Consider the following 19,006-nt stretch of genomic DNA (forward strand, 5'->3'; position numbering starts at 1 on the left):
ACTGTTTACTCGGGGCTTCCCTGGTGGTGCAGTGGTTGAGAGTCTGCCTGCCGATGCAGGGGACACGGGTTCGTGTCCCGGTCCGGGAGGATCCCACATGCCCCGGAGCGGCTAGGCCCGTGAGCTATGGCCGCTGAGCCTGTGCGTCCAGAGCCTGTGCTCCGCAACGGGAGAGGCCACAACAGAGAGAGACCCGCGTACCAAAAAAAAAAAAAAAAAAAAAAAAAACTGTTTACTTCCTGGATAGGAGTGGCAATAAAGGAGTGTTTCATGGCAGGAGGGACATCACAAAAGAAATAGGCCACCACAGCATCACAGAAATATAAGTGGAACAGGGATGACATCTAGACAGCTGCTATACCTGGGCCAGTACTAAAGAAAACACACACCAACTGGGCACACACCCCCTTGTTCACAAACTCTACACCTCAAAGATTTTCACATGACCGCATAACAGCTGGTGATGGTCAAGACGACAAAGAACAGGATTGTTCTGAGACATGAGACTTGAGGGTACTAGGGAATGAGGACCAATGTATATGGTCTCTGAACTAGCCTCTGTGCTCAGGAAGAAGGATGTGGCCAATGTGGTGAGAACCAGGACAGTGGCATTTCCTGACAAGGTGAAGATTCGCACAACAGCACTCACGACGATGGAGGTGCCCGTCAAGGTGAACTCTGTCAGCTTCTGTGAGCTTCTTTCTCTGTATTCTGTAGTTTTAAGGATGTGAATTAAATGGGTGAACATGGGAAAATTCTCTTGTACTGACATGGACTCTAGGTCCTGGGCAGAAACATGACATAGGGCAAGATAAGATGACAAGAGTGAAACAAGACAGTTCTAGCTAAGACCTCTTGCAGCCGCCCAAGTGAGAAATCTGCCCACGTTTCTTCAGTGCATGTATGCTCTGTCACTACAGACTGAGAAATGCATTCCTATACATAGAGAGGGGAACTTTTCTCTTCAACACACTTAAGACACAGTCACACCGAGTTCCTGCCATTATATTTTTTCTTCTTTTCACAGCTCCTCCCCCAGATGCTGTTCTCACAGAGGGATGATGAACAGCAAGGAGGTACTTATGGCCAGTGGGTTCCAATGAATAAAAAATTTTAATGGATTAAAAAAATCCATTTCAGCAATCAAGATGAATTTTATAAATATGAGGTTGAAGATGAGTGATGCCAAACAAATGAGTGATAACTGAGGGATGTAGAGAAGCATAAAGACTGAGAAATGGATATTGTGACATTCTAGAGGCGCAGGACAGTTGAATTCTGAAATCAGAAGTGAGATTTCATTGAGGGAGGCTGATCTAGACAGAGGCCTGAACCCAAAAGGAGACAATGACAAATTCATCAGGGAATTTCTTTTATAAATGAACCCTGAAATTAAGACCAAAGAACTGAGATCAAGGGAAGACTCCCATGTACCAAAAGGACCTAGAAAGGGAGAGGTCCATCTGTAACTGTGCCAGAATTGGGAAGGGCAGGTAGGAGTCAGCGAGCAGCCTGGAGCTGGCATTTAGAGTCTGAAATCGCTTCTTTGGTGGAAAGGTCAGTCATAATCTCGGGTGAACACTGATTTTTCTCTGTCACTGGGTGAAACGTTATGCAGTGGGAAGCAGAGACACAACAGCCTCTCTGTCAAAAACAGACAATCTATAATCTGCATGGGAAACACACAATGGATCCTGAGTCCCCGATAGAAATCTTGCTTCTTTCCTTTTGATCCTTGTCAGAATTACTGCACAGGTTCCTAAGGAAGGGAAGACCTCCCTTTTTCTCCCATCATCCTCTGCAATGTGGATCCTGTCACACACCCTTTAAGGAAATTGCTCTTTCAAAGGTCACGGATGAAACTTTTATTGCTAAATCCAGCATCATTTCTACTTAGATCTCTCTGATGCATTTAATACCACTGGACACTGCCTCCTGGAAACTTACATTAACTTGGTTTCCATGACACTATACACACCATCCTTCCCTCTACCAAACATTACTTTTTGTCTTTCTCCCTGACTCTTCCCTTGCTTCCAACCCTAGGAACCCAAATGTTCCCTCACATCAGTACTTGGTTCCTTGACCTTTGCTCTCTTCTCCCTTCCACTGAAAGAGATAATCTTTTTCTGTTTCATCATCACTTATACGTTGAGTCCTCTGAAAACTCTATTTCTAATCTCAAGTGGCACTCACATATTTCAAGTTCTCCACTGGCCTGTTCTAAATGTAGGTCATACTATCATTTCAAATTTAGCATTTTAGAAACCAAACTTATCATCTACCCTCCACCTCCTCCAAATGAACTCCCTCTCAATTGTTTTATCTGCACTAATAGCACCATATTTTTCCAAATCATATGCAATCAGAAGTTTAAAATATGGGACCAAATTAGAGTTTACTCTATGTATCTTTTTTTTTTTAATCTCAGATTTGCCCTTTTTCTTTTACCATAAGACTCTGCCATCAGTCTAAGATTATTTACCTTTGATTTTATTCAACCACCCATCAGGGTGATCATCAGTTACTCTTGCTGTCTCCATTGCCTCTTTCCATCTACTACAAGTAAATGCTCTCAAATTTCCTTACGGCCAACAGAACATATGGCAAATAATTCTTTATTAGCACCAAAATCCTCTTCTCTTCTCTGACCCCATGTTCTTTTCTCCTTCAATCTCTTCCTATCCAGGCTCTCCCAGTGGTTACTGTGACTCTGTCTTCCATAAATACCCCAGGCCTTAGAAGGAATCTTTCAAGTATTCTTTAATCCCTCAGGTAATCTTCAGTTAGGTCTCGCATCTCTGCCTCCTTCCAGATCTGAGTGTATGCCACGCCCTCTTTGCGGCACTGCCAGTGCCCTCTCCTCCCATCCTCTCTGAAGGCACACTTTACTGCATGCCAGCTGATGGCACCAGGACAACGCTACTTGAGGCACACGGGTGACCCTGCTTCTATTCAACACTTGCCATCTTTCCTCCCCTATCCTCAGTCTTTCCAGAGCCACCCAGACAGGAACCAACACCTCTCACCTGAATTTTCACTGGCAGGAAGGTACCCAGGAACCTCTCAGCAACCACAGGGATTGGCTCACCTTGAGAACTCAACTCAGTTCTACAGACCCAGGATGCATTTTCCTATATTCTGACATCAGAACCTTCCTTCCTGCAACAGAAAGAATCCACAGTTTCCACTTTGGCTGCTACTGAAGCTCAGGCTAGTTTCCTCCAAGGCGTAAGAAACATATTTGAGAGAAGGAAACTAAAGAACAGAATCAGGCCCCACCTCCCCTCCCTTCTTCCCATTCTACTCTGAAACCTACTTTCCAACCCAGCTGGTCTCTTCACAGTGGCTGAACATATATTTTCACGTCCAGCTATAAACTTTGGCACTCGATCCTATCAGTCATATACACTTATCATCCCCCAGGCCAGCTCCATAGCCTCATCTCCCATTAGAGAAGATGCTCTTCTACACTGATCTCCAAACCATCTTTGGTGGACAGAATGATACTTTAGTAATTTTTGATGAAAACTAGAAGCGGTTGCTGGACTCTATATTCTCTAAATTTTATGGCATTCATTAATTAACATATGGGAAAGGGAAGAGCCTAGTACCTGGGTTCCCAGTAAAGGTTATCTCCCAGCTCTTACTTACAGCAGATTTGCTTATATTACTCAATTGGATTCTACTTTCTGTTTACTACTGTTCTATGTAAAAAGTCCCCACCCTGCTTGAATCATGTGATTCCACTAATATATACTGGGCTCCTTTCATGTGCAGAAATAATAGTTAAGTAAAACAGGTGATATAAAAAGGAATAAGACCTAATGCTCAGCCTTAATCAAGAGAGGATAAGAGATAAATACACTAATAGCTATAATATGAGAAAGACATGGTGATATCCATAAAAAGATTCAAAATGACAATAACCATCCAGACATTTTTCCACACACTTTATGCATATTATAGTATCCCATTTATGCTCACAATAACACCATGAGGTGGATAGTTTTATCTTTGTTTTGAAGAAAAGGAAAGCAAGGTTCAGAGAGGTTGAGTGGCTTTCACAATAGTCAACCATTAGTATTATGGGTTCCCCCCCATAATCTGGTCTCCGCTTACCCCCTTAAGATACAACTCTTAGCATAGCAATTGGCTTCCCAATTATAATACTACAAAATAATTGTGAGATGTTATTATTAGTTATTTTCATTACTATGAAAACCATGGAGCAGAGTGTCTGGCATATCCTCAACAGATATTAAGTCCCTTCTCAGAGAAGCAAGGACCCCAAAGAAAATTTGCCTGCATATGAGAAATAATGTAGGCTTTGTCCACAGATAACAGAATATGAAGCCAAAAGACAGCATCCAGTGGGGCTTCAGAATAACCGAGTAATTACTTTATTTACCTATTTATTTATTTATTTATTTATAGCTGCATTGGGTCTTCGTTGCTGCACACAGGCTTTCTCTAAGTGCAGCGAGCAGGGGCTACCCTTCATTGTGGTGCATGGGGTTGTCATTGTGGTGGCTTCTCTTGCTGCGGAGCACAGGCTTTAGGCACGTGGGCTTCAGTAGTTGTGGCACACGGTTTCTGTAGTTGTGGCTCACAGGCTCTAGAGTACAGGCTCAGTAGTTGTGGCACACGGGCTTAGCTGCTCCACAGCATGTGGGATCTTCCCGGACCAAGGCTCGAACCCGTGTCCCCTGCCTTGGCAAGCAGATTCTTAACCACTCTGCCACCAGGGAAGTCTCCAAGTGATTACTTCTAACTCATGCGTCCATTCACCCAGGATGGACAAAGAGGCAGCCACCAGACCCAGTAAAGTAGGTTGGAGCATTTAGCAACACGGCCCCAGGGCTGGGCTTACCAGAAAAGTCTATAAAGGACTTTGCCCTAATGAGAGGGCTTGAAGCTTTCTCTATGTTTTATATGGGAACTGCGGGGAGGTCTGAGGTTAAAGCAACAAGGTCTCCTTGAGTCTGGGATATGCCTTAGCTCAGACTTGAGTTGAGTGAGGATAAAAAAAGAGATTTTCTCTTGTCCTCACTAGAAAGCAGCAATGTATAGTCATCTTTGGAGAGTAACATGGAGATTTTCTAGGCCTTCATGGTACTTCCTCTATCTACAAAGAACAGGTATCCAAGAACATTCGAAGAACATAAGGAAAACTGAAACATAACCTGACTCACCTTTAATCCTTACCTTGATGTGACTAAATAGCTGATTAACTTATAAACTAAACTCCATTTGTGCTCCAGAATTGTCCACTTAGGTTTTGTCTGGCCGTGGCCATTCTTCTGTGAGTTCAATATGGGAGATGCAAAGTGGTTCCACCATAGGTTGGGGCAGTGGTCAAGGTATACACATCATGTCACATACAACCACAGGATACAAAGCAAAACTAATCTAATGTTATTGATAAGTTACACTGAGGCCCATAGTCTACAAGGGGCTGATCCAACTGTGTCTGGAGCAAGGAGGCAAAGACAAACGTAAAGCATTTCATCCAGAGCTCTAGCTGCTACAGTAACTTCTCATTGTAACCTCATGGGGTTCTTGTGAGGATTAGATGTGATGAGACATTCACAGCACCTACTCAGTACACGTTCTGGCAACAAGTAAGTGCTAAGTGTCAACTAAGACATAAAGGAAAATGAGAATTACCACCTAAAACTTCAAATCATCTGCCTTAAACTTCTTGGTATATTCCTACAAACAAAAAGAAACATTCATGCTCTATTTTCAGTCTCTGCTCCCAACCCTAATCCTTCCCTAACCAAACCCGTGTATGTCTCCTGCTAGTAGCAGAAGTGGGATAAGTTCTTCCCATAGACACTGAGGGGCACCACATCTGACTTTTATATAATTGCATTTTCACCGATAGTAACTAAACAAGGGCAACACACTAACATGGATTCAAAAGAACAAAAGATAGTGCCATGTGACATTCAACACATCTTTGTCTGAGTTGAGCTATTTTTCTCCAGGAGAAAAAGAAAGAACCAGGCCATGTGAGACCAAAGCTTGCCCAATATTCCCTGCATGATCCATTTGTAATGAGATCTCCCAGCTCATTTCTGGATTCTGACTCCACGCCGACCCACGGGATGCACAGTAAGTCTCTTGGCAAATGAACCCTGGAGACAAGAGTTAGACAACAGGAATTCTCCTCTGAGAGTCCCTTCCAAATCAGATTTAAAGGGGCAGCTCCTCGAAGGTCAGAGGTGTTCAGGGCGAATGTGTCACCCTGTGCTTCAAACAGAGTGTAGTGAACTGTAAGTGACCTAATAATGTAATAAGACTGACCTAGAACCTAATAAGGCTGAGTTTTGTAAGGTACCAAGATTCTATTATTTCTTCTAGCAAAAAAATGACAATCAGTTTTCTTGGCATTGCAGTGACGTCTTGTAAGTAAGTCATAATTGCCTGCTATGCTCTAAAACCAGAAAAGAGCACAGGCAGATTCTACAGACTCAAGAAGGTGGGGGAATTCCTTTGAGTATGAGAAGGCTTCTGTCCCAAAGAAAAGTCATCATTCTCTTGTTTATTCAAATAGTTCACATAATCACCATTTTCTTAAGAAGTCAACTCTTCCATTCCTGGATCCTTACACCTATTTTGTTTAATGAAAGGAAAAGAAAGGAAAGGACAGGATGGCAAGTTTGGCCAAAAGACAATGTCATTATTTTTTTAGCTGCACAACTCTTTTTAACACAAAATTATAATTATAGAGACTTCGACTACCTTGCATATTTTACTTTTTAAAACAGATTCTGTTTCTAGGCACGGATTTTGCTTATAAAGATGTAGATAATTTTAAGTACCCATGAGTTTTGTCATAATTTCTTCCCCTTGCAAATGGTATTTCCTTTATACCCTCAAATTATTTTTCCCCTCTATCTTATTTTTCTTTTTCCTCTAGTCAGAGTATCGGCTTCATGACTAAAATTTTGATGCATGGGCACATTTCAGTATTCTTACTCCCCCACAGGGCTTTTGTCCTTCTGGAGTATTTAAATCATTTTGAAAGCTCCTTTCTATTCTATACTATGCTTTTGAGATTGTCTACTGGTGTGTCCCTCACACAGAAACACCCCGAGGGTTCAGACACAGACAGGAACCAGATTTGGGTGGTAGAAGGGCTGCTGCTCCAGTGCCCAGCTGCAGTCACTTCTGGCTGGGGTGACTCAAAAGAGCAACCAGGGGGAAAAGAGGAGGCAGCCATCTGGTGCTAAAATCATCCTTAAGTTCATTGACACCTGTTCCAACTAATGAGAACTCATCCCAGCCAATCTCCACCAGTGGAACTGACCTACCCGTTCCACACACTTCTTCGGCACCGTGGTGCTCTCTACAACCTATCCTCACCTCCCCTCCGAAGGTGAACACTGGGGTCTGTTCACCCAATGTCTTCCATGCAAGAATGGAAGACACCCCAGGAGGACTCACAATGCGATCTACTCCCACATCCCATACTTCCCCATCTCCTTCACTGGGGCCTGCCTCACCTCCAGGGGCAGTAACAGCCCTGTGTTGGTCATTTCAGCCACACAGTCCTTGACAGTAACAATTTTGGATTGCACTTCAAAAAGAGACAGGTTAGGGCTTCCCTGGTGACACAGTGGTTGGGAGTCCGCCTGCCGATGCAGGACACACGGGTTCGTGTCCCGGTCCGGGAAGATCCCACATGCCGCGGAGCGGCTGGGCCCGTGAGCCATGGCCGCTGAGCCTGTGCGTCCGGAGCCTGTGCTCCGCAACGGGAGAGGCCACAGCAGTGAGATGCCAGCGTACCGCAAAAAAAAAAAAAAAAAAGAGAGGTTAAAAAGTGAGATAGGAGGCAATTGCTCTTAATCTGTATTCTTAGTCTTTAATGCTAAAATATCCCTGGAGATGTGACAAGATGGAGTGAACCACACCCTAGAACTCCTGATGTGGACAGCAATGGTCGGGAGGAATACTTGGAAAAATATTCCAAGAGTGATGAGCGTGTGACACCTACTCTAGGAAGTACAGCTAACCACCAAAGTGCACTTTATGGAGGGTGAATCCCACTCACTACAGGGCTCTTTGTTTATTTTGGCTAAAGGGCATGTGGAAGCTTGGGCTGTGCCTGAGTTCCTCTGGAAGGAGAAATGATAGCTCCTCCTAGTGGCAGAACATCACCCTTCCCTCACCTACTACACAACTTGCCTCTAAATAACTACTAACACAGAAAGAACGCTGCTTTGAACATTTGCATTGAACATTTGCATTATGTGCTCCCACGTGTCTTGAGCTGGCCTTCTTTTTGCATTTTTTCCTCAAGTTCTAAGAATATCCTGCCTTAAGATAGTCTTTCATTGTCTGTTCAATCCAATTCAAATGTTCACCACAGGCAATAAACTTATTTCTCACCCCTCTTTTTCTCCTGGGCTTATGTACCTGGGCCACATTCCCTGGTCATCAGCTATCCTGTTTATAACTTTACAATTTATTCAAAGAAAGTAACTTTATTTTTACCTGAGGTATACTTATAGCAAATCCAGCTGATTCGGGGTGAAAACAGTACTTTTCAGGCCCTAAAGACCCCAGGGATTTTCTTCCTCCTCCTGACTCAATTCAGCTTTTCTTCTTCTTCCCTACTCCAAATATGTCTATGGCTTTCCTGGCTTAATACTTTCTTAACCATTTTTTGTAACTCACTGCAATAGACTCATCAGGAAAGGGGAAAGGCACATACGATCTGCTGTTCTCATCAATGACATGTTAAAAGTTCTTTTTTGTTTCCTCCCTGTAACCAGGCTTTCCAGCCCAAGACTCTACTGAAACTGGCCAGTACCTCACCAGTGACCTCCTTCTTCCTCGATCTAATATCTGTTCTCAGTTGTCATCCTCCTTGACTTCTCTAAACTATCTATGAGCTATACATTTATGCTCAAAATTAAAATAAGGGCCATAATCCTCATAATCTCACCATATATTATAGGTGAGATTCCTATAATCTCACCCCACCCGAAGATAACGGTCAACCCGTGATAATATCAGCTGTATATTCTTTCAGACTTTTTGCATATATAAATATATGCATTCACACACACAGACACTTTTAACCATATGGCAACCCCCCGTGTTATTGTTCTTTATATAGCTTTTCTGTTGCTCTTATTTAATGCATTCCACACATCTGTCTATGGAAGTATATTAGAGTAGCATTGTTCAACACAACTTTCACCAAGGAAGGAAATGTTTGATATCCGTGCTGCCCAACAGAGTAGCCACTATTCATGTGTTGCTTTTGGGCACTTGAAATGTGGCTACTGGGACTGATGAACTGAATTTTTCCTTTAATTTTAAGTAGCCACAGCTCTACAGCTCTACCTCATCCTTCCTAAAAACCTGCTTAGAGTTGCACTGACGCTCTTTCATCTCTACCTATCCAATTGGTATCTTGGCAGCCTCTTAACATAAATTACTTTAATTAGTGGCACACTCATTTCTACCTTAAATGTCCACCTTCTTATTTCCCACAATGGTACTTTCCAGAATATCCACAACATTTTCTAGATTGTGTTTCCCAGATTCCTAGGAATCTAGATTCACTAAGAATCTAGAATGTTTTCTAGATTGCTACTGTAAGTTTCCTAGATTTGCCAAAATCCTCCAGCCTGCTAGTGTTATCTTGTTCTTTGCAGAAAATGGTTCAAACCACCATTTGGTATGTGGTGGCGATCCCAGAGTCCCTCACCAAACTTCCAGGAAATACTGTGTGTGCTTGCAAGGGGGAAGATAGGACAAGAGAGGCCCTGTACTTCTTCCAATCATTACTAGCAAGAAGTTTTCTTCCTCCCTCTGGATTTTACCTCTTGCATATGGTACCCTTTTTCTGCACTGCCATCACCCAACTCTCTCCACTTCTCCAAATACCACTAACTCAAGATTGTACATATGACAGCTGTAAATGAAAGTTTGGGGCTCTTGGGGGGTTTTACATCACAATATAGTTTAGCAAACAATTGAAAATCAATTATTACACCTCTTTTATTTTTAAAATTTCCTCTGCCAAAAAGAAATCGGTTCTTTCTTTCATTAAAGGTTGAGCCTTCTGACATGTTGCTGGTCCTCCTCTCTTTTCCAACAATTTCCCCCTTTTCTCCTTATTTGACTCACACCTAAACCCTCAAATCCCTGTTAATACTTTTACAACAAAGCAACTTTGCCAACGGTTTGTCTCACCTAGACCATCCTGGCTGAGCCCTCAATACCTCAACTTCACTCCCACTAACGTGTCCCTAAAGACCAGCTCTCCTGAGACTAATTCTGCTCCCTGTACACTGTTCCCAGAAGTTTTTCCTAAGTGGCACCCGTGATTTTAATTCAGTAAGTCTAACTCTTTCGTCTCCATTTTGTTGTGCCAGCTTCTCGTACTTTCCCTAGAAGATAAACAAAGGCAAAGCTGGGATGGTGGAGGCTCAGGTGCCCTGCAGCTTACATGTCATTAAAAGAAACAACCTTCCATCCACGCTCTGCAAAAACATCAACATATTCAGGATAAGAACCTGAAAGGATATGTGAAGTAGTCTCACATATTGGTCATTCCCTGGAGGCTTAAGAAAAGATTAAGGAGACAGTAAAAATTGAAAAAAGGGAGGAGGTTAAAGTAGCCATAGAGCTATGCCAGCACCCTCCTGATTATACAGTGAGGAAATAGACTCGTGTGTGTGTGCGTGCATGTGTATGTGTGTGTGTGTGTGTGTGTGTGTCCCCACACTTCTCTCTCTATCCCTGTTTTAGAGGCCACGATGAGAATTTCTCCATGTTGACTCCCTGCATTGCTTTCAGGCACTGAAACTGAAGAATGCAGAGAAAAAAACCTCACAGAAGTGACAGAGTTCATTTTCCTAGGATTCTCCAGATTCCATGAACACCAGATCACCCTCTTTGCAGTTTTTCTCATCCTGTATACATTAACCCTGGCTGGCAATGCCATCATCGTGACCATTATCCACATTGATTGTCACCTCCACATGCCCATATACTTCTTCCTGAGCATCCTGGCCAGTTCAGAGACTGTGTACACATTGGTCACCATTCCACGGATGCTCTCCGGCCTCATAGCCCAGGACCAGCCAATCTCCTTGGCAGGCTGTACCACTCAAGTGTTCTTCTTTGTTACCTTAGTCATCAACAACTGCTTTCTGCTCACAGTGATGGGATATGACCACCATGTGGCCATCTGCAACCCCCTGAGATATACACTCATCATGAGCAAGAGGGTGTGTGTCCAGCTGATGTGTGGAGCCTTCAGCACTGGCCTGGCCATGGCAGCTGTCCAGGCGACATCCATATTTACCTTACCATTTTGTCACAGAGTGGTTGGTCATTTCTTCTGTGACATCCTCCCTGTCATAACACTCTCCCGGATTGATACCACTGTCAATGAGATCATCAATTTTGTTGTCAGTTTATCAGTGATCCTGGTTCCCATGGGCCTGGTCTTCATCTCCTACGTTCTTATCATCTCCACCATCCTCAATACCGCCTCAGCCGAGGGCCAGAAGAAGGCCTTTGCCATATGTGCCTCCCACCTCACCATGGTCATGGTCCACTACAGCTGTGCCTCTACTGACTACCTCAAGCCTAAGTCAGAAAATTCTGTAGAACAACCACCTCCTTCTCTCAGTGACCTACACCATCATCACTCCCCTCCTGAACTGTGTTGTTTACAGTCTGAGGAACAAGAAGGTCAAGGATTCCCTACGTAGAGCTGTGGGCAGAAACATTTCTTAATCCACTGACCCTTTTTATAAAGAGCAGTATGTGTTCTCATTGCATCCAACCTCACAAGTCTGTCCTGTGCAGTCTATCCTGTAATGAGATGTACACAACTTGCTTCAGCACCCTTATTACAAAAATCATCATCTTTGTCTCCACATATTTCAAACTTTTGTCCAAGCATTTTCAACTGGGTATTTAACAGGTGAGGAAGGTGGGCATGATTTTTTAAAAAGCATACCAGATTTCCAGGGTAGGGCAGGGGACTTCTTAAAAGCATATTAAATGTGGTCATTTTATGTTTGAAAAAATTTTTTTAAATCTCTATTACTTTCAAAATACAACCTACAGAAAATAAAACTGGATAAAATCTTCCCAGCAGGATAATAGTAAACAGTAAGGAAGAAAATTATACCAGAACCTTTGGGAAAGGTGAGATGCATGTTTTTTTTTTAATTAAGAAAGTTGGAAATCACTGGTTTAGCCCTTGAAATTTCAGCCTTTATTATTTGATTTACCCTAGAGGCTTTGCTTCCATCCAATATGGTCTTCAGAATGCTGACCAAGGCTGTAAATGGTGAACAGCTCTTGTCTCTCTGTGCTAATCCAGTTCTCTCTGGCTGCTGGTTCTCTCCATGGAGTCAGCTTCTCTCTAGTCATTATGAAGAATAACAAGTTGTTCAAAAAAGAGCTCTACCCTATTTGGAGTGAGAATCATAAAGGTATTCTTCATTGGCACACACCACGGCACTTCCTGGATAACACCAAAAAGAAAAAATAGAACAAAACCAACAGCACCAGCAGTCAGAAGTAGTTCAGAGACTTGTTTAATCACTCAATTCACCAAAAAAAGGCTAAAAAGAAAATAATCTCTACTTCTACTAGTGTCTCTTTAAGGAAACCATGTTTTTCCCCAGGGCTTCCCGGGAGTTTTTCTGGTTTCATGCCACTGGTACATACCTGCTATACTGTTGCCTTGGGTGGTGCTAGGGGGAGTCAAAGACTCTTTTGTCCGTGCATCTTTCTACTAAAGTATTTTGTGTTAAAAATGTTTCTCTGCTCATCCCTTAATGTTCTTTGTCTTCTTACTGAAGGGAGTGATTTCCTTTCCCTCTACTGAGAAGGGGTAGGTAACATCCAAGGAGCTCATCTAGAGTACGATCTAGCTTTACAGACTTTTGAGATCCTAGGTGGGAAGACCATACTTCTTTCAAGGTCTGGTCATCTCTTTCTAGTTTCTGTCCAGTGTCTTTGAAATTTCTGCAGCATAAGAAGCAAGGCTTCCTACAGAAGCTTTTGAGAGGTCAAGAGCTCGGTCTGAGAGTCCTGGACTTGTCATAGGTCTTCCCTGACATTGCTCTCAGGATCAGTCCACCCTGCAGCCAACCCCCCCACACTCATAGACGACATCCCCTGAGGAATAGACGCATGTCTTCCTCCAGAATGAGAATGAGTCTGCTTGACACTATAAACGGACCCCCTCTCACTACCAACAAGACTACCTATAGGGCTGACTCTTAATTGTTACCCATCCTCCTCAATTCCCTCTGGACTAGCAACTGCTCTTAGATCTGTCCTTTTGTATGAAGAAGGAAGGCTGTGGGACAGGGAGGGTCAGTCTGAGCAGGAAAGTGGGGTAACAATGAGAAGCTGGGTGGTGGTCAAACCTGTTCTAACCACGTGCAGCTGCAGAGGCTGCCTCCCCCTGCTCATTACTCCCTTTCGACTTCTCCACGAAGCCATTCTTTCAGCAGTCCAGGGATCAAAGACCAAAGGTTGCTCCAGTGTTCTTCCTCCATCTAAATGCCCACAACAACAGATACATCACATGCCCCATGTGTAATCAGAAGTTAAACATCAGAGTTGGGCCCAAGCAGAGCTGCCAGAAAAGATGAGTCTGAAACCTTGAAGGAAAAACATCTCCTTCTCCAGATCTGTTGCCTACAATGACTCAACTACATGTGCAATTTATAAAAATATATGTGCTGCTTTTTTTAGATAATAAGCTGCTGCATTATATGGTAGGAAGGGTAGATGACCTGGAATCACAAGTCCTGAGTTCAGGTCCTGGCTCTATCTCCATCAGCACATTTTATGAAGATAATGTTTTTCATTCTGCCTCACTAGCCATCAAAAACAGTTTTAATGCCCTTACCTACTTATCCTGTGCTGTTATCCTGTTTATAAATGTTGCCTTACATTTTCTAGAGCAGTATCATTTACCTCATTCCCACCTAGGCAATTTGTTGATCTTTCTTATTTGCCCCAAAAGTTCTTTGTGCAAAATTATATTAGGATAGCACTTTTCCCATTGTGCTTTCGTTGCTTAATTGTGAGTCTGTTTCTATCACTGAATCACAAGCATATTGGGATCAGGAACTCTTTCTGTCACTGTTAAACCCTGTGCCTGGTACAGTGCTGGGTAGAATGGGTGCTTAATAGTCAAGTACCGACTGTGTACCAAGCACTATGCTTGGACTTGCTGGCATGTTTTGATCAGCTAGACATACCTGCCCTGCCTTTCTGTGTCCTCTGCAGTTGGCCCTCACCTAAAAACAAAGAGTAATAAACAGATTCATAGCGACAGGGTCACTTGGTTCTATACTTCCTCCTTCCCTGGATTTTCTATAAGCCAACTGCTCAGTTGCTTCAAGACCCTTCTCACTGTCAGTATTAATTTAGTCATTGCACTATTAATCCCTTAGCAACACAGAACTAAAACAGTTGAGTTTTTTTCATTAAAGAATATGGAGTTACCATAAAAAAAATCATTTCTACCCCTACTACGGTATAACCTTCAAAGCTTATTTAAAAAGAAATAAGTTTTTAAACAAAGAGTGATATGCTATATAAAATTAAGAATCAGGACACTTATCATAAGGTCCTAAGTAAAATAAGTCAGACAAAGACAAATACTGTATGAGCTCACTCATTAGTGGAATCTTAAAAAAAAAAAAAAAAAAAAAAAACCTCATAGAAAAAGAGAACAGGTTGGTGGTTGCCAGAGGCAGGGTTTGGGGAAATTGAATGAAGGCAGTCAAAAGGTACAAACTTCCAGTTATGAGATAAATTAAGTTCTGAGGATGTAGCAAACAACATGATGACTCTAGGTAACGATACTGTATTACATATTTGAAAGTTGCTGAGAGAGTAGATCTTAAAAGTTCTCATCACAAGGGAAAAAAATTTTGTAGCTACATGTGGTAATAGATGTTAACTTGTGGTATTCATTTTACAACATCTACATATATCAAATCATCATGTTGCATACCTTAAGCTTATACAATATTATATGTCAATTATAGCTCAACAAAAACTGAGGAAAAAAAGAATCAAGATATCTCCAAATTACACTTTTGGGAAAATGACAGACAAATCCATTATGAGGCCAAAAATTCTTCCAAAATGTTAGATTTTAAATCATTTTACGGCAAAAGCTCAGGCCCCCTTTTAACGGGGCACTCACCACATCATTTTCCAGCCCCTATTTCTCCTGCCACGAAGGTAGTAAGAGGGGAGAAAGAAAACACGGAAACACCACCCATCCGCCATAAAAAGCCTGGTTGTGGGATTAGCTCTGGAAAATGGGAGAGGAAAGAAACAGGCAGGAGATGACACTGAGGTATAGATTAGCGGCATATGTCATGTGGCTCTAGCTCCTCAGAAACTCATCTCTGAAGGGAACAGGAATTCCAAACCAGTAAAGGGAGTGGTATACAGCAGAAGGCGACTGCCATTTACTGAGGGTTTACTACATGGCAGGCACTATGCTAAGTCGTAGTCGTATACATTATTTCACTTAATAATACTTCAGCTTTATAGTACTTTGCATTTCACGACAGTCTTCAAATATAATAGCCTACTTTCTCCTTTCAACAACCTTATGAGGTATGCATTTTTATGTCCACATTTTAGGTTAATGGTGGAAATGTCAACTGACTTTTGCTTCAAGTCACACAGTTGGTAACTGACAGAACTAGAACTGATACCATGATCCACTAGTTGACTTCAGACTATGTCTTCTTCACTGTATTACCACCATTTCTCATCTGTAATCTTTCTGAAAGACACTATATTCTTTGAGTTACTCTGGTTTCGTTCTGGACATCACTTCCACCAAAAAGTCTTCTCTAAATAACTTACGAGGTGTTCCTTCCATGAGCTACCACACCCCCCTAAGCTGGTGGCTGCCTTAGCAGTGCATTCAAGTTGTCCATTTCCTAGTCTGCCTCCCTCACCTCACAGCAAACCCCTTGACAGAAGAGCTGCTTCCGTATCCCCAGTGCCTAGCACAGTTCTTGGCTTAAGACAGATCGATAAATATTTATCAAACCTGAAAGCTAACTGCATAATGGGCCCCTTTGAACCCCTGCTTCTTGATGGCTAAGTATTGACGAGTGTCCACTGCTCTCCTGTGCTGTGAAGCATCCAGGCTCTCTGGACGGCAGTTTTTGCCTCTGTTCGGAAGAGCTCACAGATTCTTCTGCTTTGGAAATTTTGGGTACCTTCTGTTATTCCTTTTTCTCCTTTCTTGTTTTCCAGATATGAGCTGTCACATTTCCGAGCTGTCCGTGTGCTGGACTGCAGCAGCCACCCTTTCTTACACACAGTCTCCAAATCGTGGCTGAGGAATAAAAGCAGAGGAGCCACACAGAGAGGCAACAAAATAAGACTCCCTGAGAGAGAGCATTGCATGAAGGCAAAGAAACAAGAATCTGGAATCAGACTGCATGGGTTCTAATCTTACCTCTGCCCCTCACTAGATATTCTCGCCTCTCTAGGCATCTATTCCCAGATCTTTCTTAATGGGGTAGTGACAGTCCCTAAAATTATTCCCACTTTTAGAGCTGGAGTTTAGCAAAGTTAAGTAAAATTTGATCAATTCAGGAAAAGTATATTGTGTGCTAGACACTGGGGCTAGAGTAATAGTAAGCTATCCCAATCCCTGCCTTCCTAGTGCTAAGAGGGGTGTCCAAAAATTAAGCAAGTAGTGATAAATCTTATGATGTGAGAAATACTGGATGCTGTTGGAATACATATTGGTGGGTTCTAACCAAATCTCAGGGGTCAGGGAAGGGCAACCTGAGGAAATAGAGTCTAAGCTTAAGATCTGAAGGCTCGGTAGGAATCAGCTTGATGAAAGGTTGGGAAAGGTCTGCAAAAGCAAGATCAAAAGTGTATTCTAAGCAGAGGAAGCAGCACTTGCAAAGCTATATAAGAGAAGATTTGAAAAAATTATAAGAGTTTAATAGAGCTGGGGTATAAAATGCATGGGATGTAGACAGAAAAGCAAATTGAAAAGTTGGTAGCAATCACATGAATAACCCATACTACAGAGTGCGTATCCTAAAGACACTGAATAGTATTTATATGTCCTTAAGTAAAGCAATGATGTGGTCTATTCAGAAAGTTCACTCTGCCAGCAGAGGGGAAATAAATTACAGAGGGGAACACTGGCAAAAAGACTGACTAAGGAGTTATTATGGGACCAAAAAAGTCAAGTGACCAAAAGTCAAGTGATGGTAGACTGGGCTGGTGAGGAGGCTGATGGAGAGAAATGGACAGGCTTGAGAGTCTTGTGGGAGGTAAGACTGACATTTCTTGGTTATGGGTTAAATATGCGGGGGGAGTAATGGAGTCAAAGAGGACCTTGAGATTTCTGGCAAGTGGGTGGACTGTGGTGTCCTTAACCAGTACAGGAAACCCTGAAAGAGAAGCAGGTTGGGAGGTGAAGAAGGAGACAATGAGTTTGATTTGGGGCTTTTAAGGTTGAAGGGTCTGTGAGTATTCAAGTGGAGACATCCAAGAAGCTAGATCCATAGATCTGGAACTCAGGAGACTGTTCTGAGATAGAGATATAGTTGTAGGAATCATAAATATATAGATGGTCATTTTTAAATGGGAATGAATGGTTTCACTCAGGGAGAATGTGTAGAAGGAGAGAAGTCCACCTCAAGCAGAATGCTGAGGAGCGGCAGAAAAGATGCGATCCTGGTGCAGGGATGTAGGGGTGGTGCTGACAATAAGCTATCAGGAAAGCAAGAAAGCGAGGAGAGGAATTCTCCGTTCCATGTGCCAAAGTCTTCAGTGATTGGTAAGTTCTAATGTCCCTTGTGGATGGGAGAGGAAGCCTTTCTGGTTCCTTCTACTCCCCAGTACAACTGCACGTAACCCTGAATGGCATGTGGTGCCCTCCTCCCCACGGGGCTGTGCGTATAAGTGACAATAAACTGCTGCCAGTCTCATCTGTCCAGTGTCGGGTGGTCTGTGTCTGGGCATCTTATACCATGTAGAGTGGAGGGAATCCTTCACCAACAGGGTGAACAGCTAGTGATCAGAACACAGGGTAGATGTCATGACAAGAACATATGAGTTTCTTATGATCAAACGAACTCCACTGAGTGGGCTGGGCTTGAGTTAACTTGCAGGTTCCTCAGGTGAGGGCAGTCTGACAAGGGGGTCCAGCAGCAAAAGAATACCCATGTCTCCTGGAAGTAGGATCTCAGAGGGAGGGGCCTCTGAAGTCTCATGTCAGGGAACTGTCTGGAAGTTTCTGTAGGTCCTTCCAAAGAACTCATGCATGTGCCGGAGCTGCACCAAAAATCTGTCAATGACAGTGAGAGAACCATGGTAACCACTAATAGGGTGGCTACAAACAAGGCTGTCAATTGAGTTAAGAGCAACTTGTCTCTGTCCCTCTGCTTACTCACCACCACACCTTGAAGAGCTAAGTCTCAAAGCAGTGGGGAAATTTCAGAACCAGACTAGCACTTCCCCCAATCATAATTTCCAAGGTTGCTAAAGTAGAAAAGGAAGATAGTGAAATAGTAGACTCTGCCTTTCTAACCCCCTACCCACAATGCAAACAGCTGGAGTAGGAGGAAAATCACACAAACCATTGTCCCCACTGAATTTGTATCCCCAAAGCCACAAGTCGGCCCACTACAGGGCCAGCAGAGCAGGGGATCTCAACTTTTACTAATTTAAAGAGAAGGAAACATTGTGGACTCTGCCCCAAATAGCATTAAAAGGCAGGAAACAAATTCTACAGAGCCTGATTGGAAACAGAAGTTGAGGCAGAAAAAATCAAAATGTTTATACCTATCCAACTGTGTTAAAAGTGATCAATAAACTGATTACACATATAGAATTTTGTAAAATTGTTTAGCTCTCAGTGGAATCCATCTAGTAACATGTGAGATTTTGTTCACCCTTCAGAAGTAAGAGCTTTGTACACATTTTCAAAACT

General features: G+C 42.7%; 1 protein-coding gene across 1 annotated transcript in view; it reads left to right on the plus strand.

Moving 5' to 3' along the window:
* LOC113614021 (putative olfactory receptor 10J6) overlaps positions 1-11,772 on the plus strand; it is a 135,550-nt gene extending 123,778 nt beyond the window's left edge. Inside the window, 2 exon segments of the mRNA XM_027095272.1 lie at positions 10,840-11,648; positions 11,650-11,772. Of these exon segments, the coding sequence (XP_026951073.1) occupies positions 10,840-11,648; positions 11,650-11,772 (932 nt within the window).
* Positions 11,773-19,006: the final 7,234 nt, after the last annotated feature.

Source organism: Aethalodelphis obliquidens, unplaced genomic scaffold (assembly GCF_003676395.1).
Source record: "Aethalodelphis obliquidens isolate GAN/ISIS:26980383/991018 unplaced genomic scaffold, ASM367639v1 scaffold90, whole genome shotgun sequence".
NCBI classification, from domain to species: domain Eukaryota; kingdom Metazoa; phylum Chordata; class Mammalia; order Artiodactyla; family Delphinidae; genus Aethalodelphis; species Aethalodelphis obliquidens.